A 26,923-nucleotide genomic window follows, 5' to 3' on the forward strand; every position below is an offset into this window, starting at 1 on the left:
GTCTAATCTTCCTAGATGCCATATGCCCTTTGGATCTGAGCACTGGTTCAGAGAGGAAGAGTGTTGAAACATTAATTCCAGCTCTGATATACAGAGCTGCAACAATTGCGCTTTATAAACTAACATAATCCTGGGATGCTTTTCGTTTGACAATCTACTGTCTTCTATAGGCAGGATGGTCTTAGTGTTGTAAGTGGTTATAAATAGTATGGTGCATTCCTATAAAAAGAAAAAAATCCTCCATGACTAGTTGTTTCTGTATCAGAATTTAATGAGTTTAGTAAAGTGGCCTGTTATTACTGACTCTTTGGATACTACTTGTCAATTTTGTTGTGTACCTAAATGAGTTACTTTTACCTGCAGCTAACAGAAAACTCAAATTGGTTAATAAAATGAAAAATCTCATATATTAAGAACTCCAGGGCTCTAGGCTTGGATTTGGCAGCTCAAAATGTCATCAAAGACTCAAATTGTTTCCCTCTCTCTGCCCTGCCATATTTGATGATGGATGTGTTCTCACCAGTTCCAGGTACAACATCTATACAGAACAATGTCCAAGGGAAGAAGAGGAATTATGTTTCTTTCTATGGCTCCAGGAACCTCTCAACAGACACCCCCTCAGTGGCCAATATTGGGTCACTTGCACCAGACCCTGGCATAAGAGACAGAACTGCCATGCCTGATTTAGACTGGGAGGTACCTTAAGGAATATGGTGATAATTAAATGACACAATACATGCAAAATCACTTAGCACAATTCTTGGCACTTAGAAAGAGCTTAATAAATTGTATTTATTATTAATGATAGTGTTATGAGTGGTTAAGAGGTTAGTTCCTCAAACCTTGTTGATACTGATTGTGTGTTGAGGAGATAAAGATAACAGGGATCACCTGGGGAAGCCCATCTACTCAAATCCTCAGAGCGCATAGCAGGACCCTACCCATAGGAAGGGAATGGGATAGGTAACTAGAACAGGACTTCAGGGAAAAGAACCAAAGCAGCACCCAGGTATATGGTCAGGAGTAGGACAAAGCAGAAAGAATGACTTGACCCTGTGTCTCAGAGCATTGGCCTGGAGCTTGTTAGATCCTCCTTTTTCAGGTTAAGATCAATCATGGGAATAAATGAGTTATTTTTAGGTGCAGCTAACAGAAAACTCAATTCAGATTGGTTAGGGAAATGAAAAATCTCATACATCAAGAATTCCAGAGCTCTAGGGTTGGATTTAACAGCTCAGTCCAACTTAGGGAATGAACCCAACATTGATGAAATCTACTATACTGCATGTGAATATACATAAGAAAATACACAAAGGTTGGCAAATAAGCAGAGCCTGACGTGTCTCTTACAGGAAGAGCATTGTAGATTCTCTGTGTCATATACTTATCTCACTACTGGCAAGTAATTAGCAGCCTTGGAGAAACTGTGTGATGGGTTCTTCCAAAAAAATAAAATATAAGTATCATAAGTTAGTGTTGAGTTGACACTCACACTCTTTGTTTCCTACTGCAGTGGAATCTTCTGTTTGCCTCTAAGGACTCCCATCTTTCTGGAGTTTTTTTTAATCCACTTTTGGGTTTGCCCTATCTTGTCTGCATTCATATATCCAGCCTCTTGCCTCTGATTGGATTTGGTTAGACGCCAGAATACTTTACTCATGAGTAACCATCTGGGGTATTTTCAGTAAATTCTATGGGAGGGAAATAGGATTACAGTTAGAGTCACATTTATGAATGCCAAAATTTTTTCTGAGACTGCAGCTCTTAGAAGTCTAGAGCTGGAAATGACCTCATTTTTAAGCTTTGTGCCCTCCGTTTACCAATATGGAAACCAAAATGCTAAATATCTTGGTTAATTTTTAGCAGTTTCCACTAGAAATAAACCCATATGTTTGGAAATCCAAGAAATCAATGGGAAAAAATGAAATGGGTCTGTTAACAGTCTGTGGGAAATGTTTCAAGAGATCTTATTCATGTAAAAGTTATAACAAAAGTTCAATAAGAGAGAAAATGAGCTAAGTGGTTATACAACTTTAAACACGTGTTGACCATTTGATAAAATCATGAGTTCTCTGAATAATCACAGGGTTAATATATATTTGACTTTGATAACTTTTAAAGATTTTCGTGATTAAATAATTTCCAGTTCTGTTGACCATTTTTGTAGGACTAAGGCTCCCATTTGATTTGTTGGTTGTTTTTTGTTTTTTATTATTATTATACTTTAGGTTTTAGGGTACATGTGCACAATGTGCAGGTTTGTTACATATGTATCCATGTGCCATGTTGTTTTGCTGCACCCATTAACTCGTCATTTAGCATTAGGTATATCTCCTAATGCTGTCCCTCCCCCCTCCCCCCACCCCACAACAGTCCCCAGAGTGTGATGTTCCCCTTCCTGTGTCTATGAGTTCTCATTGTTCAGTTCCCACCTGTGAGTGAGAACATGCGGTGTTTGGTTTTTTGTCCTTGCGATAGTTTACTGAGAATGATGGTTTCTAGCTTCATCCATGTACCAGCTATCAGCCGAGAGTTGCTCTCCGTTCCCAGAGGCCACCCTATAGGCCCTCTTCAGGCAATTCACAACATGGATGTTTACATTCTTCAAAACGGAAGATCAGAACATCTCTCTGACTTCTTTGTCTCTAACCTTTAAACCCACTTTTAAGGGTTCTCCTTAGGTCAAGCCCACCCAGGGTAATCTCCCTTTGATTAACTCAAGTCATCTGAGTAGATACTTTACACCTGCAAAATTTCTTTACTTGTGCTATGTAACCAATCACAGATATGATATCTTTATCATATTTACAGGTCCTACTCACACTCAAAGGGGGAGAGATTTATACAGGACATGTACATCAGGGGGCAGCAATCACGGGCAGCATTTTAGAATTCCACCTACTATACTTCCTAGTGTGGTAGAAACCCTTCTCATCTCTCTAAATTCGTCGCTTTTGTTTGGAGTGTATACAATGTCTTGGTTTGGAGTGTGTCTGCATATCCATATGCTTTGGTAACCTCACTATTTAAAATACACTGTTGACTATCTAAAGATTTTTATACAAATAACTGCTCCTCATACTCTGATGAGAAAGTAGTGGCTCCCAAAATCTATTAGCCTTAGTTTGTGTATGCTTAGAAAGGCAAAATTTAGACTGTTTAGAAACCAAATGCAAGTTCAGACTGCTGCAATTTGTAGCCTCTATCCTTCCATTTCTCCAGAATGTCTGAGTCCACATTTTTGTTCAATAAATAAATAATAGTGAACATAATCTGTTTTGGAGAGTACTGTAGCTCCTCACAGTCACTCGATTTCATTGTAGATACCTAAATTTTTTTGTTAGTAACAATATTGTGTAGGAAAGAATAACACAAACTTCAGAACAAAGCTAAGTTGAAATCTCAGCTGTCTGCTTACTTGCTATGAGACTTTGATCAAATTTACTTACTCTGCCCCACTTTTCTCATCTGTAAAACAAATCATTCTTGTACTTGCTTCATCAGGTTGTAAAAGTTAAATAAGATTAATATGAGTTCATAGTAGAGTGCCTGGCACATAGGAAAACTATACAAATGTTTGCTGTTATCACTGCTAACTAAATTCCTTCTGAGAGCTTTGTCCTAAAGTTAGAATATAGAAGAGGATTCCAATATGTTTTTATTTAGAAATTTTTAAGACCGGATCATTGAATATATAAAACGTCTGTTCGATCCTTTTTTGTTGGTAGTTTTGGCTAGTTTTAGTAGTCGACACATACAGCCAGGCACAGTGGCTCATGCCTGTAATCCCAGCACTTTGGGAGGCGGAGACAGGCGGAACACCTAAGGTCAGGAGTTCGAGACCAGCCTGGCCAACATGACGAAACCCCGTCTCTACTAAAAATACAAAATTAGCCGGGTGTGGTGGCACAAGCCTGTAATTCAAGCTATTCGGGAGGCTGAGGCAGGAGAATCGCTTGAAACTGGGAGGCGAAGTTTGCAGTGAGCCAACATCATGCCATTGCGCTCCAGCCTGGGCAAAAAGAGTGAAACTCTGTCTCAAAAAAATAGAAAGTAATCAGCACATATGGAAAAATTTAGGAATGAACCACTGAACAAACCTAAGGTATCTCCAAATCAAAGGGTAGTAAATGAATATGCAGGTTTTTCTTTGTGAAACAGGTTGGTGTGGTTTATATATTCTGTTCATATTACTTAGTGTTCTTAATCACTCTATAACTTAACATCCTAAGGCCCTAATATAAAGAAATTTCATTTATCTCTGATATGAAGAGATCATGGAATACAAAGTCACCTTGGCGCAGGATCTTATAATACCCAGTGGACTTTAATGTACAGAATTGGAAGGCAGAAGGCATGGGCTCTAACTCTGATGTGGGCTGCACTCTATGATGAGACCTCAGGAGAATCACAATCACACAGTGAAGTGAAAATGAGGATGGGCTCCCCGGAGGCTTGACTCGGCAAGTCAGTCAACCTCCCTTAGCCTCAGTTTACTCATATATGAAATGGGTATACTAATATCTACCCTTTCTACTTTTTGGAGTTATTGCGAGCATCACAACAAATATTCCATTTTATTGTCACAATATATTCAGAAGGTGTATCTGTCCCACTAGATTAATTTCAAAGGGGCAAGCAAGGGCTGTGGCTTAAAAAAAAGAATTGTAGCCTGATTTGGAAAAAAAAAAAAAAAAAAAAAAAGCTGACATCCACCAAATATTTGTTGAACTGAGATGTTATTCACATGACAAAATATATGTGAAAGTGTGATACAACATTAAGCAATGTCATAAAATCAGCCAAGTGTACTAGCAAGTGGCCACAGTGACCAAAGATGTGCTGATTAACAAAGAAGATTAAAGTAGCATAAAGAAATAAAATGTGGCCTTTTGAATATGACCTCGGACAATATAGTGACTTTGATGCATCAGCAAGTTCCAAGCCGTCTGTGCCTTGATGTGCCAAGACAGCTTCTTGAGCAGCTTCCTCAGCATTATCTGCATGTCACACTCAACATTAAAAGGCAAAACAAAATCAGCAAAAAGTTGGGAAATGAAACCATCTCACTACCAACAAAGCTATGTTGCTGTTGTTCAACTCTCTGGAGCTAGACAAGTGTAGGGATAGAATGATTCTATAATTTTAAAGCTCCTGTAATGTGATGAGTTACAAAGAAACTAGGAAAATTTAAGCAGGCATTGAAAACATAGTGGTGATATTGGTGATAGCACAGCTTGTAGCACATGGCAGAACTGTGGTTGACTGAGACATGTCAACCACAGACAGGCCAACTTTGAGGGCCATGTTTATTTCATAGTATCTGTCAGCAGAAACAGCTGAAGGAAAGCAGTTTGGCTAACAGATTGGTGCATATTCTTTAAGGAGCCACAGCTCAGAACTGTTCACCAGGCCCCACAAGCACATTCACAACATTTAGAACGAAGATGTGAAACATTCAGAAGGGGCATTATTGAAAATAAACAGCAAAAGTCAATTTTGGAAAGGGTGAACTGGAAAATATTGCCCTGAAATAAAGAGTATTAAACTAACAGTGCTGTAACAAGTTATTATGAATATAGCTTCCTGGTAAAACTATATAAGGCCTTATTTTTGTTTTGTTTTATATTAGGGAGAGTTTTGGGGTTTGGGGGAGTTTTTTTAGTATTTTAGGTTTGAGGGAGATTTTGCAAGAACAAAAGGAAAACTGAACTTAAAAGATGTTTTATTTAATACAGAAAATTGTATTTTTTATCTTTTACTTGTTTTTGAAAGGTAGCCAAAATCCAAACAAAGGACTGAGTTAATTTAGGGCAAAATAATAATATCATCAACTACTAGTTTTGAGCACAATATGCCAGGCACTGAGCTAGGTGTTTTACATGTATTATCTTATTTGTTACTCACATAATCCCTGTTAGAGAGAAAGCACTATTCCCATTTGCAGGTCAAGAAACTGAGACTCAGAGAGGTGAATTTATCCAAGTCACATTGCTAATAAGTGATAAAGACTTTATTATAATCCCTGGTTCTTGCCACTCACCATGAAGTTCTAAAGGGAGTGAAAAGAGAAGACAGGATAATGATGAAAACATGATAGGATGGAAATGAGAGCTGTAAAAGAAGGAAAGAAGAGAGTAGAAAAGGGAAAGGTAAGGAAGGAGACTAGGCATTGAGAAAGAGAAAATTCTTTAGACTGATTGGGTCCCTTAGAGTGGTAATATTCTCAGTGACCATGATCATTCCATATCATCTTAGCTGATGCTCTTTTGAGTCCTGTGGAACATCTTACCAGACAGGCCCACTTCCCACCTTATGTAGTACTTTCCAAGGGCTATTTCAAAGCAGAGGTTACACAAGAAATTTCCCACATGTCTTGACAGCTTCCAGGAGCTGGAAGGAAATCAGATTTGGATTATTTAAATTTAAATTTAAATTTAAATGTGTCCTCAATGTATGTGCTCTAACTGTATGCTGGCTTTGCAAAAAAAAAAAAAAAAAATCTATAATTTTAATTCACAGGAAAGCAGATGGGATCTGTCATGGAGGGATAAAACACAAGAAACATGTCCAAATATAAGAAAAAATAACAGCTTTTTTCTTGTGCACCAATTTTATAGTGCAAGTATCTGTCACTGTGTATACACAAGCTGTTATTCATAAAAAAATACAATATTTATTCAGCAAATACTGTGTGACTTGTATGTATTTAATGACCAGAAGGAGCCTAAAAAGTTGATACTATAATGAATAAATACCCACTTTAAAGGTGAGAAAACTGAGGCTCAGAATATTAAATAACCTGAGGACACTGGCTAATAAGTAGCAGAACTGGAAGCAGCAGAGGTGATCTGTAGCAGCTGTGACCAGAGAAGAACTCTATGCTGTGATAAATAGTAGGAGAAAAATGGGGCAAAAAATGCAAGTATGACATTGTTTTAAAATGAAATCAAAGTGCATGTAGTATGAAAAGGGAGGGAAGAAAGGTCTTGTAAATCTTTTGAGTAAAGAATGAAAATTACTGTATATACTTTATACTCTAAGGCTTAAATTAAGTAGGTTGTTTTTCTAATTTTCCCTTTTTATTTCTAATTTTGTGGGCTAAAATGACCCATTCAGCTCAGCCGTTGGAATTAATACTGTTTGTCCTGATGGTTTCTCTGAGTAATGCTAAGTTCCACACTGCAGGGTTACTGTCTCAATGAAAGGTGGGTGTGTTATTTGGTCATTTTTTTTCCTCTTGGAAGTTAATTAAGTCAACATTAACCATGGCCATGTAACCACAGAATGGGCAGTTTCTTAAAGGCTCATGGTTTGGATCTTTTCCTGCAAAAACTCCCACTTCTATAGTTATATTTAGTGTTCTAACTGCCTGAATAGCTGGCTTGCAATGGACCCATATGTCAGGCCTGTTTGCAGCTGAGTTTGTCTGCTTCAACGGAATCTCAATGCCAAGAGTGTGTGGTTCCCAATGGACAGCCTGCTGAGTTCAGCCTCTCATTTCTCCTCCAGAAATCTCCCTCGGGTTAGCATTGCCGATTTGATGCCATATGGCCCTGCAGTTCTCAAAACTGTTTACTTAATGTTTACAATTTTTTTTAAATCTTGTCCATGTGCTTAACTCTGAAAGTAATGTAGTATCATCAACATGTGTGGGATGGGCCTATCCTGATGACTGTATAGATGTGATTGAATTTTTTTAAGTACTGCCCCTGCACAAAAGCTAGTTTTTTTAATGTCAGTGCAGCTGTTTTAACTTAAAAAAAAAAAAAGAAAAAACCACAAACATTTTATCCTCTAAAACTTTTTAATTTTCAAAGACATAGGACATTTAAAGAGATGTAATGTTTCTGAAACTGGTATATAGTAGACTCCCTACTTCTATTCTCCTCCAACTTTTAAGAATTGAATACAGTTTCTGAGTTAAGATGTTGCATAGTTACATACAAACTTTTCAAACCAAAATTTATGTTATTGCTCAACTCCTCCTGATCTTTGAAATGTTAAGTTATAATAGAAGCAGTAGCATTAGTAATAGAAACAAAAAGTAACTGTACATCTGTTCTTATGATCTCTCCCTAAGCTCAGTGAATTTTCCATGGACAAAGAGGCAGAGATGTCAAAAGGAAACAGTTTTGTTTTCCTGGGTTCATAGTAGCCCAACAAGTCATGGTAAATACTGTGTTTGCTCCTTATTTTATGCTGTAGCAACAATTCCACTTCCTATTACATAGGAAAACCTATTCTGCTGTTAAAAGAGGTCACTGAATGTATTCACTACAACATTAAGACCATTTTGTCCATGGAAATATTTTTTATTGTTCTGAGTCACTCTGGTTTGTGAAATTTTTACATGAGTTCCAGGACAAGGATGAGATGATATATTTATTTTACTTTGTATCCTCTTTAAATGTTTTTTGAATGGATGAATGTCAGGCTTGTTCTCAAAGTATTTCCCTATTTTTATTACTTTAGAAGTAACTCTGCTCTATTTGTGTCTCTTAAACTCTTCACTGACAATTTACACTGTGTACTCAGCATGTTGTATTTTGGCAGAACTACCTGCTTTGCCCAGTGTGATGTGATCTCTTGTTCCCTTATCCCCTATTCAAGTCATCTCATTGTATGTCTTTACTATCCTAAAGGTTTTGCAGACCTTTGAAAATATTTAAATTGTTTTGTTGAGCTACTGAAAGGATTTGAATTAAATTGTGAGCTTCAATTTGTTATGCTTCACATTGATTTCTTATATTAAAGTAAGCCTCAATAGAAGTGTTCCTTAATTCAACCCAGAATATCTCTGCTTTAGACGTGCCCTGGAATCATAGAAATTCCTGAAATTTATTTTCAAATATTCATTGGTTTGATTGTAATTGTTGAACTTGTTAATCACCTCTAAGGAACTAGGTTTTAAAAGATGGGTAATCATATTAACTGTTTGAATATAACTAACACAGTTCAGATTTACAGAGAAGCAAAGGATGTTTTGACATTTTAGAAAATATTTGAATAGAAAACAATGATTGTCCTATGGGTTGAGATTTGAAGTTACGAGTTATTGATATTCCTTCCATGTATTATACTGTGTGCAATTCTGACTAAATGACTGATATAAGATTTAAAATGGAATCTTGTATTTCCTGGCAAGGGTAGGATAATTGGGTGCTTTGCCTCCCACCTTCCTTTACTCATGTGCCCTAACTAGTCAGCCTCCAACAAATGCCCTAACTAGTCAGCCTCCAACAGTGCCCTAACTGGTTAGCCTCCAATAGTGTGCTAACTGGTCAGAATCCAGCAATATCCTGACTAGTCAACCTCTAACAAATGCCCTAACTTGTCAGCCTCCAACAGTGGCTGAACTGGTCAGCCTCCAATGGTGCAGTAACTGGTTGTACTCCAACAGTGTCTTAACTAGTCAGCCTCCAACAGTATTGTAACTACTCAGCCTTTCTACAGAAAAAATGACACTGTATTGACTCAACCTTACACTAGAAGGGAACAAAATAAACAATTTTTAACAGATCATTTCTTCTCTTACAAATGATCATGACTGGTCATACATTATATATTCACAAGGATGGGTGTGTATATGAGTGTGGATGTGTGTGGGTGTGTGCACATGAGAGCATGATTTAGTGTTTAGATGTTTTGGATGGTTTTTTCTTGTTAGGAAATTGTAGCATATTAATCTGAATCATTTTATTTTCAACAGGTTGACATGATGAAAGAAGCATTAGAAAAACTTCAGCTCAATATAATAGAGATGAAAGATGAAAATGCAACTTTAGATGGCGGAGACGTTTTATTCACAGGTATAGTTGTATTTATTTTTTCTATCCAAGAATATTTTCAATACTTGGCTTGTATTTACTTGTTTTATTATAGTTTTTTGTGTTGTTTTTTTTTTGTTTTTTAGACAGAGTCTCGCTGTCACCTAGGCCGGAGTGCAGTGGCGCCATCTTGGCTCACTGCAACCTCTGTCTCCTGGGTTCAAGCGATTCTCCTGCCTCAGCCTCCTGAGTAGTTGGGATTACAGGTGTGTGCCACCATGCCCAGCTAATTTTTGTATTTCAGTAGAGATGGGATTTCACTATGTTGGCCAGGCTGGTCTCAAACTCCTGACCTCAGGTGATCTGCACACCTCGGCCTCCCAAAATACTGGGATTACTGTCATAAGCCACCGTGCCTGGCCTATTGTAGTAGTTTTAACTACCAAAGTAACAGATGCTAAATGGAGGGAAATTGGAAAATACAGAAAAACACAATAAGAAAAAAAAGACCTTCTATTCAAATACAATCACTTTAGTATTTAGTATATATGTCCTTTTAGCACTTCGTATGTAAACATTTGCATATCTTTACAAGAACATTACTGGTATGTATATCACCACTTTGTGTCTTGCTTCTACTTTATTCTTCTACAAAATGAATTTATAAGTTGCGTAGTTTTCCATTGTGTTACTGTATATCTGGTTTGTATTTAAAGGATTCTTAATTCAAGATTAGTGTCATTTACAAATAATTTTCTTTCCAGATGGCAAGGTGGATTTAAATAATTTCTATGCAAATTGACTTGGCTTAATGCCAGATGGATAATAGCAGAACTCAACAAAATATGAACAGCTAATATTATTATTGATCTAACTGGAGTCATTTTTTACAATGTGTAATGTGGCTACTAAAGAAACAGTAATTTTAGCATTTAACCTTTTCAACTCATTTGTCATATAATTAGTGTTGTATAAAATCATGTGTAGGCCGGGCGCGGTGGCTCACGCTTGTAATCCCAGCACTTTGGGAGGCCGAGGCGGGTGGATCACGAGGTCAGGAGATCGAGACCACGGTGAAACCCCGTCTCTACTAAAAATACAAAAAAAAAAAAAAATTAGCCGGGCGCGGTGGCGGGCGCCTGTAGTCCCAGCTACTCGGAGAGGCTGAGGCAGGAGAATGGCGTGAACCCAGGAGGCGGAGCTTGCAGTGAGCCGAGATTGCGCCACTGCACTCCAGCCTGGGCGACACAGCGAGACTCCATCTCAAAAAAAAAAAAAAATAAATAAAATCATGTGTAAAATCTGGATCCCCAAATTCATTCTGGTTATACGACGAGCAACATAATCAATAGTAATTTTAATTTATAGTGAGAGTTTATTTTCCCAGACATGTCAGAGAATACGTTTCACCAATGTAGCCCTGACAGCAAAGGCTGGTCCTCGGGGACTTGGGAATGTGGCCCCAAGTGGCCCACTGAAAGCGTGAAGCTTCTTGGAAGTCTAATATTTTGGCTGATGTGAATTTTATATTGAATCTCATATATATGTATAGTCAAGATATAGCCATTTTTGTTTTAATATCAAAATAATGTTTTGCATTGCTTACTTTGGACATAATTAATGTTCCTGAAGAAGGAATACTGTTTATTCTGTGACATTTAAGTAGTTCTTTGCTAAGTGTCACATGCTGTCGCTATGGGTGGGGCCACCACGTTGCCAGCTCTGGGGGCGCCATTCTTGTTAGGGATTGTGTGAATAGTATGCCCTGGAGTTGTGTACTGCACCTGTGCTGCCACTGTCACATGCAGTGGTCCATCTCTGGGGTTTGGTTTGCATGCCCATTGAACCCTAAGAACACAGAACAAGGAGTCAAGAAGGCCTACGCTGCATTCTTAGCTCTGGGTGTGCCCAAGCAGACTCAGGCATTCTTTGAATCTGCCTAGTAAGTTCCCCTTAGAATATTCTTTGTGTCTCCCATTGATGGCACTTTCATTCTTTTTGACAGTACAGAACAACAGCCTGTTTCTCTAACAAAATAGGCTTTTGTGAAAAGTTAGATGTGTAAATCACACTTCCTTACAATATAACTCTTTTTTATCAGAACATAGCCATGCAATGAATAACTTATTGTAAGCAGGTACTGTTAACATTTGAAATATGGCTTAACCAAGCTATGTTCACAACCATTTATTTTAGCAGATGAGCCAGAAAGACCCCCTAAAATCTCCTCAGTGTGAAATTGCAACTTACACTAGTAGTCTCTTCTTTTGGTCAAAGGTCTTTCCCTAGCATCTCAAGCCTAGTAGTTTTGACCTATCTTCAAAGTAGGTACTAAGCATTTAGGCTTGCCTTTGATACTACCTGTAGACTTTTTTTATTTGTTATATTCAATACTTAAGCTAATGTGTTAATAGTTACTTTGTTCAAAACTGAGATGATGTCGGGATATCTTTACCTCCTTGGCACCCCATTCACACCTAATATGTGTTCCTGCCTTCTATTTTCTACTTGTCACTTTTCTTCATCTCTTTTATTTTATTGTGGTTAAACACACATAACGTAACATTTGCAATTTTAACCATTATTAAGTGTACAATTCAAGTGACATTAATTACATTCATAATGTTATACAACTATTACCACTCAATTTTTGGATTAGGAAGAGTTAGATAAGAAATAAGGTCTGTAACATTTTCTATGTGCTCTATGTCCTCTTTGCTCTGTAATTCAAAGCCTCATTAATAATTTAGCAGGAAGTGGACAGAAGGAAAGCTACTTTCCAAATCCTGTTCCTGCTGGGAAATCTGTCAGTCAGGCAAGCAGCTACTGGCAAAAATTGTTTCAATCCCATTTGTCTTAAATAGACAGCAACTTACCTCTACTTTTATTTATTTTTGTGAAATATAGAGTACATTAAAAAACAGTTATAAAATGTTTATGTATAGTTTAAACATCAATAATAAAATGAACACTTGGGTGTCCACCTCCTGACTTAAGAAATAGAACATTGCCAGGACCATAGACACCCCTGTGGGGTCCCCAGTCACAGCCAGCCTCTCCCCCGGCCTCAAGTAACCACTGTCTTGAATTTTGTGTTAATTATTGCTTTGTTGTTCTTTGAGTTTTGCCCCCATGCATGTATTCCTAAAGTGTATGTTGTTTTAGATTTGTTTGTCTTGTAGTTTTATAAAGCTACAAGATACCTTTATCAGAGTCACATTATATGAACTCTTAGGTGATTTTTCTACTTTTGATCTAAGTTGATGTGTGTAGCTATAGTTCATTTTCAATGTTGTATAGTTCTCTGTGATAAGAATACACCATAATGTATGTATTAATTTTACTACTGATGTGTTTTTGGATGTTTTCCAGTTTTTGTGGATTATCTTCTGTGGTTCTATGTACATTCTTGTGTGTGTCTCCTGGGAACATATACAAGAGTTTCTCTAAAGTAAACACCTGGAAATGAATTTCAGGTGATAGAGTAAACTATTTTTTGTGTCACTGAAATGATTATATGATTTTCTTTAATCTGTTGATGTAGTTAATTTCATTAATTAATTTTCTGATATTTGACCAGTCTTGCAACCCCAGCATGAAATCAAATTTGATCATGATGTATTCTCTTTTTAACACAGTGTTGAATTTAGTTCGATGACATTTTGTTATGACTATTATTTTTGTGGCCTATAATTTATATTTCTTGTTATCCTTGTCTGGTTTTGATAAAAGAATTACATTAGCCTCATAGAATGTGTTAGGGAATATTTCCTCTTTTTCTATTCTCTGGAATCAATACTATTTGAATTATATATTCCTTAAACTTTGGAAACAGGCTCTTGTGCCTTCTTTATGGAGAAATTTAAAACTGATTTAGTTCATTAATGATTATGTGACAATTTAGATTTTCCTGAGTCAGTTTTGATGTGTTCCATTTTCTAAGATTTTATCTATTTTAAGTTTTCAGTATGTTGGGTATAAAGTTACTTATATTTTCTAATATCTGTTTAAGCTTCACAGCAACTATAGCTATATTATCTTTTCATTGGTAATGTTAATTTATGCCTTCTTTCTTTGTTTTCCAGAGGTTTGTTAATTTTATTAATCTTTCCTAAGGACCACCTATTGGGTTGGTTGAACTCTTTCTCTTGAATGTTTCTTTTCTGTTTCTGTATTTCCTTCCTTCACATTTCTTTCTTTTTACTCTGTTCTCTTTTTTTCTACATCTCAAGTTGGAATTTTATCTCATTAATTTTAGCTTTTCATCTTCTCTAATGTAAGCTTTTAAGGCTATGTAACTTGGCCTCCAAGTACTACTTTATCAGACTCCTTCTTATTTTGATATGGATATTTTTGTTATCATTTAGTTTTTTTAAATGTTTTCTAATTTCCACTGTGATTTAATCTTTGATTCATTCAAAGGTAATGATTTTTTTTTTAAAACTTATTGGTTATTATTGCAAGTTGGTGGAACACTAACTCCTAACTCTAATAATTTATATGTAAAAGAAAGACTCAAGCATTTAGCTTTTCTTTCGTTTATGAATTTTATTTCAAGTAGACCAAATACTTGAGGAGAGATTTTCTTTGTAGGGTTGCAGCCAGTAAATGCAGATTCCTAATAAAAATAATGGATCTGTGCAATGATCAACAAATGATATTAAAACTGCTATATGAAAGCTTGTCAGGAAACTTTATAATGAGGGAATCAGGCTGATGCCACTTGAACCCACAGTAGTCCTATTAAAAAATATATGAATGAGCATCTAATTAACCATCTACATGAAACTGCCTGCTTACTGAAAATACAAAGGATAAAGGAAAAAATTTAAATGCTAAGTTATAAGAGGAAGCAACCAGTCAAAGCAAGAATGTAGGACAGTCAGTAGGAAAAATGGCCTGGTTTCTCCTATAAATGACTGAGACAGGAAGGGGAAAAACAAAAATGTGAATTGGCATAGAAGAAAATGACACAAAAGACATCAAAAAAATTTAGATGTCCATTTCAGTATTTTAGTTGTTTCCATCAGGAAGATTATTTAGGAGATCTCATCCAACGTACTGCCAGAGACAGAAGTCCAACCTACTTTGAAGAGATAAGCAGCATCCTTCTCTTTGTACTTTCCCATCACATCTTAGCCTTTTTTTTTCTTTTTCTCAATCAGCCCACATCACGCTCTAAACACCTTAGTCTTTTAAAATGGAAATAGTATGCATGCCACGCTATAAATTTGTTATATACATAAATGTGGAAATTTTCATCCTCCCTTTGTTTCTTGGAAAAGAATTCCACATGAAATGTGGGAAAACATATTCAGAGAGAAATCAGTACTTTTTTGCCTCAGAGTATTATGTTTTTCTTAAAAGACTTTCTTAAAAGTTATAAATAATTTATAAACCTATTTTTATCTTGAAAGAATTAAGGAAACTTGGTATTTTTTCATTGTAGCTGACTATTTAATAAAGTGCATAATACTTTTTTCAAGTAAAATACCTCTCCTTGAGTTAAATTTTGATCTTTATATAGTGAGTTTTCTTAAAGGACAACACAATCATACCATTACCCAAAAAACTGTCAGTGTGCCACAAAAGATTCCTGTGTCTGCCAACAACATAGGCCCTTGGATATTGTCATAACATCAGGTGACCTATGTCATTTGCCCCTTTAATAAGGACATTATGAAGATTAAAGTTATTACATTTATAAAATCTATCAAGCACTTCCTTCTGCATGGCTACTCTTCTTATACTTTACCATAATACTCTGAGGCAAAAAGATATTTCTCTTTCAATATCTTTTCCATATATTATGTGGAATTTCAATAAATAAAGGGAAGATGAGAATTCCCACATTTATGTATTGCCTAACTCCATACTATAATTATTTGCCTGTAACTAAGAGACCATTTTTATCTAGTGTTTTGCCTTCTGAGTAGAAAAACTGCTGAATTTCAGAAAAGTCAAATAAGAAGGAAGTTTCATCCTGCAGAAATTTTGTACTTTGTACATAGGTATCTTTTGATGTTTTGATTTCAAATATATGGATGTGTAGTTTCAAAGACAGGGCTCTTAGAAGTCGGACCTGAAGACCAGTCAGCACTTAACTCACTTTTCCCAGATTGTTTCCTCAGGCCTCACGTGATCATTTTATAAGAAAAGAATCTGAACTTATCAACAATGTCTAGTACTGTTCTTTTAGTGAAAAAAAAAAAAGGTAGTATAATAAATTCTCACATAACAATGTTGATAGGTTCGTGGAAACTGTGACTTTTAAGCGAAGTGACATATAACAAAACCATTTTCACCATAGGCTAATATAAAAAAGAGTTAAGTTCCTCTGGCATATTTCTAGTCACAAAAATATCACCCAGCTTCTAAATCAAAACCCAAAATACTTATAATATTAAGCATTGAAATGAATGTCAGCCATATGTACATTTTTTTAAATTAATAAAAACAAGATAATTGCCCAATTTTTGGCCAATTACTGAGTGACAGCAGTTGTAGTGGTGGTGGATTAAATCAGGGAATAAATGTTTGCAAAGCTAAAAGTGTAAGGAGCCCCTCCTCCCACCATACAGCTCAGAACAATCACAAATATGGTGGGCTCATTGAGCACTTTCCTACAACACTGTTTATTGTTGTACATTTGTGTGATTATCGGATACTTTATTACAATCATTTGTATCCATTCATTTTCTAACACACTTCTTCCAGTTTAGGGTCATCGAGGGTGGCTGGAGGCTATCCTGGAAGCTCAGGGTGCAAGGCGGCAACCCGCCCTGGACAGGACACCATCCCATCACAGCACACTCACCCACACACACCCACACTTGCTCAGACTGGGACCCTGTAAACATGAAAATTCACCTGCTGTGCACAGCTCTGGGATGTGGGAGGAAACCCATGCAGGCCTAGAGAGAATGTACAAACTCCCTACAGACCATGGCCCCAGCTCAGAATCAATTTTTTCTTTTCCCTCATCAAAGTTGAGCAAAATGATGTTATTTGAGGAACTGTTTTACTGTTAAATTGTCATTGCTGTTATTTAATTTCTGATCAGAGATTATCAATGTGTTTATTGTTGCCTAAATAAAAATTTCATTCCTTATTGTGGTAAAATATACATAACATAAAATTTACCATTTTAACCATTTTTAAGTGTACAGTTCAGAGGCATGAACATTCACAGTGTTAAGGCAACCATCACCACCAGGCATCTCCAGAACTTTTTCATCTTCCCAAACTGAAACTTCCTATCCATTAAACAATAACTCCCCATTTACCCTTCCCCATGGCTCCTGGAAACCACCATCCTGCTTTCTGCCCTTTTGAATTTGAAAAAGTTTATTCTTAAGGGCAGTAGTTTGAAATCATTTTTTGTAGTCTCTTTAGTGAAGCTGTCCTCTGTGGTAAGACAGAACTGTGTGATGCTTTAAGGTCATTATTTATAGATAAAAGAAATGATGTACAGTCACTGGTGCCACCCGCTCACTATGTTCCATGACATCTATTATAGGCAGAGAATTTTTTGTGGGCCTTTCCAAAAGGACAAATCAACGAGGTGCTGAAATCTTGGCTGATACTTTTAAGGTAGGTAAAAGATAGTTTATGTCTGGCACAAAGTAATTACTTAATAAATAATCACAGAACCATTGAATCAATGTCATGAGTAATGGTGTTTATGCTTCACTGGCTTTGTACAATAATTCGTAATATTTGTACATTTACTAGAAGTTTTAGAAGCTATAAAATTCAAATTCCTCAATAATTCAGCTTCATTGGGCTACCACAAGAACAACAAAGTTAGCCTGGGCATCTTCTGTCTTCTCCCAGTGTATAATTACACAACCACCTGGAGATGTTCCTGGAACAATCAACAACTTAAAAAAAAAATCTGGAAGGCTGGGCGTGATGGCTCACACCTGTAATCCCAGCACTTTGGGAGGCCAAGGCAGGAGGATTACGTGAGCCCAGGAGTTCCAAATGAGGCTGGGCAACATGGTGAGACCCTGTCTCTAAAAAAAAAAAAAAAAAAAAAAAAAAACCTGGAAACCCAATTGACTCTGTTATGAAATACAGATTTTTTTTAGATTGGAATCAGGGGTCACCTGTGCTTGAGTGCCTTCTGTGTGCTGGAAACTGTGCTAGGTGTTGCACATACATCCTCTTAAGGTCCCTTTACTCTATTGATTATCAATAGATTGGCTCTCTACACTGCATAGGAAGGGATATAACTCTCAAGATGCTCCGTTCCCCATGAGGATGTGAGTCTCCAGCTGAGCCACTATTTACACAGGATATTCAAATACACCCTCCCAGAGTAGCCCACTCCATAGATCAAACAGCCAGCAAAGATGTTGCAGCAGTCACACATCTGGTGACTCTGCTGTCTTCTTAGAAGCAGTCTTCATTTAACTAGCAATATCCAAAGCTGTGGGTCCCAGTTTTTCTTCCAAATATTCAAGGTCCCTGTCAGCCTTCAAGAAGTAGGTGTAGTTCAGGGAGGTTTTTAATCAGTTTTAGAATTATTCTGCAATACTAAACTGCTTGTTTTTCTATTGTCCACGTAGGACTATGCAGTCTCCACAGTGCCAGTGGCAGATGGGTTGCATTTGAAGAGTTTCTGCAGCATGGCTGGGCCTAACCTGATTGCAATTGGGTCTAGTGAATCTGCACAGAAGGCCCTTAAGGTAAATACAAAACTGTGCTCCTTCTAAATGTAGTGGGGGTGCCTGCCACAGGGCTTTTCACATTCTCTCTGCTGGGGGAGTAACAAGCAGGGTTGGCAGGGAGAGAACAGGCAGGTATTTTAGCTTCTGTGATGTGCACTATTGTGACCTCACATTCATTAGAAGCCAGGAACACCTAAGTGTAGGAAGAACTCTTCACTGGTGAACTGTTTTTAGTTACACACCAGATTTCCTAAAAAAGGCCATGATTCGAAATAATAAACACCAAACTCATCAACATTATCCCTCGGGAAAGGAGGGCATGCCACCAGATAGAGCTCCTTGTAATGTCTTCTCACTTCAGTTGGAGAGTTGGTACACAGGGTTTGTTATATTATTCTTATCCTTTTGTTGCATCTGGACTATTTCATAGTAATCTTTCAGAAAGCCATGATTCAGAAGTACCTAAAAAGCTTAACTTCTTCATTTGCATTTGGAATAATAACATTCTAAGACCAGAAATTTCCTCATTTTATAGGTAGTAGACTTGCCAGAAGAAAATTAGACTTGCCCAGGTCACATAGCTAAATCAAGAGTGGAAGTCATTGATAAAGAAGATGACCTTCTGTTGTTACAGTGCAGTGCTTTCCCTTTCCTTCTGTGTAACTTCAACCCCGTGAGATGATCTGGACACCCAATAAGGATAAAGACTGTGTCTGTTTTGCTCATCATTGTGCTCCTTTGCACTTGGCCCACAGTGGGCCCTTCATAAATGTCTGATGAAGGGATGAATAAATGAATGAGAGAGGTGGTATTATCTCCATTTTGCAAATAAGAAAACTAGATCAAGTGACTCACCCCAGGTTATAGTGCTAATACTAAATGGTGGGTCAGGACTGCAGCCCCTTCCTCTTAGCTGGTCCTGCACACCAGCATGCATGACTTATTAAAGGGCCAAAGCCAGAATTTCCTCTTAGTCACAGACAGCAAATCTGTGGGCCCTGAGGCTCTTTCAGGTCTCTTCTTTTCTACCTCAGTGCCAAGTGTGGTGGTTCGGCTGGGAAGCAATCATTTTCTTGAGCTAAATTTCCCCTCTGTATTATCTGCCACTCTTTCAGCTAGCTCACCTGGCCTTTGTTCTGCCTCTTTCCAAACTGTATCTTTGATTCTGTTTCTAAGGCTTTTATCAATTGTTGCTGAACAATCTGTCTCAGAATTTGATTTGTATCATGGTGGCTTTTGTTCGTTTACTTTAGAGAATGTTTTTTGTTCTGTTCCGTCTGGAAGTTCATGTCAACTTCTTGCATATAAAAAAAGCTGGTGTCTTGAAAGAAAACATTTGATAAATGGTATCACTCAGGAGGTCTAGGAAGATTATTTTTCTCCTTAGGGACTGTGGTATCTATCCGTGGTAGCCAGGCTGGTCTGCATATGTCTGAGATCGATTATAAGATGAGAGGGTTTAAGCTGGTCTATACCACGCATTTGTGTGTATTAGCAGAAAGAACTTCTTCTGGGTGGACCAACTAGAAAAAGTGGCCCCTTCTGCCATTCTGGGTAGACTAGGTCTCTAACTCAAATCATTTGGTCCCTACCTCAATAGGTCTGTAACTCAAATAGTCTAGAGAGACTAACAAACACATAACAAAAGGTAATCAAATATGACTAATTAGCACTACATTATATGATACAGGCCCTAACTGCTCTTCAAAGTTCAGAGGAAAAGGGGGCACTCCCTGAGGCCTAGATATTCAGAGAAAGCTTTGTAGAGAAAATGAGACTAGATGTGAGTCTTGAAGGATGGATGGCATTTGACAGCGTAGAATTCAATGAGAGAAAATTACAGGTGGGGACATGGCATAAGCAAAGACTGAGCAAAGTACATTCATGAGATATGAGCAAACCAGCTCAACTTGTAAAGGAGTTTCTAGTGGGTTTCCAGGGGTACAGGTGGAAGGGGCAGGTGAGATCTGAAGAAGTAGGAACTTAACAGTGAGGAAGACAAGATTATCACCGTGAGGGAGCAATCTGGGTACCAGCAGGTCTTTGAGGAGAAAACCCTGCATTGTTTCAGAGATGTTGGACCAACAGTGGAAAAGGAAGACCCTGCAGTCAGAAAAGAGGACCACTGATGACCTAGGAAGAAAAACCCAAGCCCTAAGTCCTATTGCATGGCTTGGCAACTCACCCCTATTTCTCTCTTCATCTTTCCCTTCCCATGGTCAAATTTTCTCAGACCACATCTGTTAAGGGCATCCTATGAAGACTTTATAGTCCTCCTTCCTGTAGAGTTCATTCGAGTTAGTGTTAATGATGTTCCTTTTCTACTTGTCAGAACCTATAAATAATCCTCACTAGCTAGAAAGGCATTCGTTGGAGATTGCATTTTCCATCAGCAAATGTACTGCCTAAACCACAGGCCTGTGGATTTGGTGAATGCCCACCTGCCATGTTTCTAGCATCAAAAATGTCATGTTACCTTGTAGTGAAACTAAGAGGACAAACTGATCTGGGGAATAATGAGCTCTCCTAAGGAAATAGTCACAGGTTCGAAATGGGTTGGTGAAACTCAGGTTTCCATGAACTCAGCTGCTTTATTTATTTGAGAGCAGTTTGGTTTCTATATTATAACCATCAATAAAATTAATAATGGGGCAATTATTTTTTCTTTTTTTAAGTTCTAGGGTACATGTGCACAGTGTGCAGGTTTGTTATATATGTATACATGTGCCATGTTGGTATGCTGCACCTATTAACTCGTCATTTACATTAGGTATATCTCCCAATGCTATCCCTCCCCCTCCCCCATCCCATGACAGGCCCCGGTGTGTGATGTTCCCCTTCCTGTGTCCATGAGTTCTCATTGTCCAATTCCCACCTATGAGTGAGAACATGCGGTGTTTGGTTTTTTGTCCTTGCGATAGTTTACTGAGAATGATGTTTTCTAGTTTCATCCATGTCCCTACAAAGGACATGAACTCATCCTTTTTTATGGCTGCATAGTATTCCATGGTGTATATATGCCACATTTTCTTAATCCAGTCTATCATTGATGGACATTTGAGTTGGTTCCAAGTCTTTGCTATTGTGAATAGTGCCACAATAAACATATGTGTGCATGTGTCTTTATAGCAGCATGATTTATAATCCTTTGGTGTATACCCAGTAATGGGATGGCTGGGTCAAATGGTATTTCTAGTTCTAGATCCTTGAGGAATCGCCACACTGTCTTCCACAATGGTTGAACTAGTTGACAGTACCACCAACAGTGTAAAAGTGTTCCTATTTCTCCACATCCTCTCCAGCACCTGTTGTTTCCTGACTTTTTAATGATGGCCATTCTAACTGGTGTGAGATGGTATCTCATTGTGGTTTTGATTTGCATTTCTCTGATGGCCAGTGATGATGAACATTTTTTCATGTGTCTGTTGGCTGCATAAATGTCTCCTTTTGAGAAGTGTCTGTTCCTATCCTTTGCCCACTTTTTGATGGGGTTGTTTGTTTTTTTCTTGTAAGTTTGAGTTCTTTGTAGATTCTGGATATTAACCCTTTGTCAGATGAGTAGATTGCAAAAATTTTCTCCCATTCTGTAGGTTGCCTGTTCACTCCGATGATAGTTTCTTTTGCTGTGCAGAAGCTCTTTAGTTTAATTAGATCTAATGGGGCAATTATTAATTGCTAACTACTAACATAGAAATATAAATACTCCATGTTATTATAGACAGGCAGGAAGACAGATGAATAGAGACAAATATATCACTTACAAGTGATAAAAGTGTGATTGGTTTTGTTTTTCCCATTTTACAGTTCAAAATACTGAGACCTGATGAAATAATCATTTTGAGTGGGATCTTACAGTTCCAGAAACAAGTTTCCTGGGCCCTGATTCCCCTGGCCCCAGTTGCCTACCCCACTCCATACTGAATCTTCTTTTTTAATTAGAAAACCTTTTCTAATTATTTTGCCATAGATTGATTCTAGCTGAGCTTGTCTGCTCCTTCCGTGTCTCTCCACCTACCTCCTGACTGACTTTCCATTGTTTGTTGGTATCCAGGATCTGAGCAGTCTCAGGAAAGGTGTGAGTTTGGTACCAGATATTTATTTTTTTCCCTTGTAAACCTTGATGTCTCAGTTCTTTCCTCTGTAGAGAAGTCCCTGGCCACTTGGGCATCTCTTTAAAGGGCATATTACTTAAACAGAGGTGAATTGTGCCTTCCTGTGCTACACACTGAAAGCTTGATTACTTCTTACCTCTGTCACTGCTCTCTGAGTACTTGGTTCCTTCAGAATCTACTTCTCCCATATTTAGGTAAAGCTGAGAGCCCCAAGGGTTTCTGGGTAGTTTTATTGTATTTGAAATACTTTGTAATGGGTTGCAATCTACTCTTGGTTAATGAAGTGGATTCTTATGGAGATCATCATCTTGCCAGTTGAGATTATAGTAGATTTAATAGTGTGTGCATGGCATATTTAAATGAAATCATCCACCTAGGAAGAGTTTAGCAATTCTCAGCTAAAAAGCCCAGAACACATAAATTCGTTCATTCATTCATTCATTCATTCATTCATTTAAGTTGGAGTCTCACTCTGTTGCCCAGGCTGGAGAGCAGTGGCTTGATCTTGGCTCACTGCAATCTCCGCCTCCCACTTTCAAGAGATTCTCCTGCCTCAGCCTCCTGAGTAACTGGGATTATAGGCACCCGCCACCACGCCCAGCTAATTTTTGTATTTTTAGTAGAGATGGGGTTTCACCATGTGGACCAGGCTGGTCTCGAACTCCTGACCTCAGGTGATCTGCCTGCCTCAGCCTCCCAAAGTACTGGGATTACAGGCGTGAGCCACCTCGCCTGGCCACCAGAGCACATTTAATACAGGGTACCAGTCTAGGGAAAGAAGAAAGGAAGACATTATTACTGCATTTTACCATCCATATGGCAAAGGTACTAGAAGTTAGGCTGGTTTGAACAAATGCTAGATATTTAACAGCAAGTCTGATCCTAGAAATACTATTATTTAGGCCAAATTAGTTTTTAGAGCAACCTGCATTTCCTATAGTTTTTCTGCCAACTTTGCATCTCACCTTCATACCCCTCTACCTGTAAAAAAAAATAATGTAAGACAAATTAATTAGCACACAGGCATTAGACCTGTTTGTACTCTTCCAGAAGGAATGTTTGCCTTCTCTAAAAAGATGAGTACTACTCCAGTGACTCCAAAGCTGGAAATGCTGCTCAAAAACATAATTTGAACAAAAGAAGCCAACCCCGCAAAGAATAAATATTCTATTCTTTCATGCACATAGTTAAACAAGAGGCAAAGCTACTCTCTACTGTTACCTGTCAGAATAATAGTTATTTTAAGAAGAAGGGAGGCAGTCATGGTCCAGAGGGCCACTTTGTGTGTTATACTTTATATATTACACTTTGTATGTTATACTTTAATTTTTTAAAGTTTAGGAAAAATATATATGTTACATTGTTGGAAGTAGGCTATGACTGACTTACAGAAATAATTCTCCAATAACTAAGTGTGCCTAACTCCTAACCCCCTGCTTTCCCATTCTACATGATGCCTGTCTTTTCCACAGACTACCCTGTTTTTAATTTTTTTAATTAAGGGGGAAAAAGACATAAGAAAGACTAAATCTATACCACATCTCACCTTGTTCTTTTTCTAGATCCTCCCTAAAATTGCCTTCTTTTCCAAAAACCTGGATTAATTACATGCTATCTTCACAGGAGGACAGATAGTAATATCTGCCTCAGGAGGGACTCACAGTAATTCTCAGTAATGATTTTTAACTCGACCTCACTGGTAGCATTCACTCTTCCAGTCAATTGGAGAAAAAAAAAATTTAAGGAAGGAAAGATGAAGGGAGGGAAGGATGAACGGAAGGAAGGGAGGGAGGGAGGTCAGGGGAGGTGGTACCTTTAGCTAAAACTTTCCTGAAACTATTCAGAGGAGGAAGCTGCTGACCCCACCTGGGAGGTACTGCAGCACTGACTGGCTGGGGGACTGTGCCATCTGCTGGCCGGGCAGTAGGAGGAGCATCCTCGCCTTCCTAACCCCATGGGAGAGGAATTTTTTGTTGTTTTGTCTTGTTTTGTTTTTGTTTTCATTTTTTTCATATATTACATTTGTGTATGTTTATGGGATGCAGCTATAGTTTTCTTTGGTGGACTTTTTTAAAATCAGTAATTCTGTTCTTTTGTATCACAATAAATTATTACCTAAAAATACTTTTAATAAAAATACTACAAGGACGTGGTAAGAAAATAATTATGAGATCACCACTCCATTTTTTGTGCCTTTGTCATGTAAATGGAGCTTAAATACAGTATGTGGTTTTTCAATAGACTTGTAGTTTTAAATTAAAATGCTCACAATGCGTCTCAGTGGAAATGTCTTTTAGGTTTCTTATCTACTTCCTGAAATAACTAACTGAATTTCTAAGATTCCTTGAATGAAGACAAGAGCTGCTTTGTACCTCATTTAAATTGCATAGCACACAGCCTGTTTTTCTTTTGAATGACTAACTATATAATAGAGATCACTCAGACTGTATTTCCTCTTGTTTTGACTCAGCTGCAGCATTACTTTTATGTCCAAAAATGTCCATGTTATTTTATAGATGGTCATATAAAAAATGAAGATGGAAAAACCCTTAATGTGTTTGGATTTTATATGTTTTTTATTGCCTGGAATTTCCTTTAATGACAACTAGCAAAACCCAAAAGACAGAATGAGAACTAACTCATATCAACAGGGTGATTGAAATGGAAAAAATACAGACTTTGCATTTTTAGTTATTGTTGTCACAGGGAATTATAGTGTGTAGCCACAAGATTTTCCACTTTGGATCTCTGCTATGAAAGACATACTGACAATCCCATTGTAGGTTTAATTTTGTCTTATTATCTGGCTGTTGTATTCACCAGCTCCACAAAACAATGATTTTTTAAATCTGCCATGTGTGTATTAAGAAATTAAAACACAAAACCAAATAGCCTCTGAATTTGTAACAACTGTTTATGCTCCTTTTCCTGGCAGCAGTTGCCTCATCTGACAATATTCCCAGAGCTGTATGCCAACAAGGCTAGGGTGGCCAAAATAAAATGTTTTGGCATAATAAGCCAATAAATAATTTGAAGCTATGACACCAAAACAGCCATGCTGAATTTTAGCATTAGTCCCAAGGCAGGAAGAAGTCAAAATTGGCCAAGTAGGAGAAAGGGAATAATGTGCTTTTTTTTCCTTTTGGGCTTTCAAGAAAATGTCAAAGGGAAAAAGGAAGAAATTATATTTAAAAGTGCTGTTCATCCTGTCCGGTATATACTAGACCATCAAAAAGTATTAAACTGACTCTATAGGATATTGTAGGGGTAATCATCTGTTGGATGGTTGGCCACATAGACTTGTAAGGCGCCTTTCAACCCTTAAGGTCACTTACTGAAAGAAAAAGTAAGTGACCTTAAATTACTGTTTCCTAGTGAGAGAGTGGTTTAAAGTCATCTGAGTAGCTTTCTGAAAACATACTACCCTGGGTTTATCTCAGAAAATTCTGATGTTCTGGGTCTGGAATGGAATCCAGGCATCTGCATTTTTTAAAAGCTCTGCAGGTGATTCTAATGCACAGGCCAAGTTGAAAGCCACTGCTTTCAAGAATACCTGCAACTTCCAAAAGTGCCTAGCTTAGAATCCTGAATAATGTGCACCTGAAGAAGCCAACTTTTTTGTCATATAGGTGCAAACTAACATATCCCGATTACATTAGCAGTAAAAGTAAAGAAAGTATTCAAATTAAAGCCATAGAAAACTAGAAACTTCTTAGGTTTTTCTTGCCCAGAATTAAACATTGTATAAACTTGAAATATAATACCTAACTGGGTAATAATTTGGATGCCATGATTTAATCCATTTGACATGCTAAAATTCCTCATTAAAATATTCCAAGTTACCAAAATCACTAATGTTATTTTCTGAGAACAGGAAGCTTGCATTTGACTCATGTTTCCATATCTCCTCCTTCAACACACACACACACACACACACACACACACACACTCATAGAAAAACCTAACAACAGGACCTGATCTTACTGTGTGAAGATATATGCCAAAAAGGGGGAAAAAAGTTAAACTTCACACTATTACTGATATTAGAGAATACTTTACTTTACTTTTTAAAATAATCATATGTTGATTCTACTAACGAAGCATAATTGCCTACAGGGCCAAAATGCCCATGAGGACAAAGCAGAGAACTTAGAATCCATTTCATGGATTGTCATTCTGGCTCTGCCTCCACCTCTCCCTGTGTGACCCCTATCTCCTATACTCATTCTCTTCTTGAAAAAACAAAGTTGAATCAGCCTCAGTAGGAATCGAGAGTGTTGTTCCTTCCCCTTGGAAATTTTAGCCAGTCAAGGTGAAATACCGTGACTTAAACCTAGGATGGAGCAAACGACTACTTGGCAAAAAG

General features: G+C 37.5%; 1 protein-coding gene across 4 annotated transcripts in view; it reads left to right on the forward strand.

The window, feature by feature from the left end:
- DDAH1 (dimethylarginine dimethylaminohydrolase 1) overlaps positions 1–26,923 on the forward strand; it is a 272,971-nt gene that overhangs the window by 219,871 nt on the left and 26,177 nt on the right. For all 4 annotated transcript variants that reach the window (XM_058439623.1, XM_058439624.1, XM_032155468.2 and 1 more), the window contains 3 exons: positions 9,713–9,812; positions 17,290–17,363; positions 18,344–18,463. In XM_058439623.1, the coding sequence (XP_058295606.1) occupies positions 9,713–9,812; positions 17,290–17,363; positions 18,344–18,463 (294 nt within the window). The remainder of the gene's footprint in view (positions 1–9,712; positions 9,813–17,289; positions 17,364–18,343; positions 18,464–26,923) is intronic.

The sequence above is a fragment of the Hylobates moloch genome, unplaced genomic scaffold, assembly GCF_009828535.3.
Source record: "Hylobates moloch isolate HMO894 unplaced genomic scaffold, HMol_V3 SCAFFOLD_5, whole genome shotgun sequence".
Classification (NCBI taxonomy): Eukaryota; Metazoa; Chordata; class Mammalia; order Primates; family Hylobatidae; genus Hylobates; species Hylobates moloch.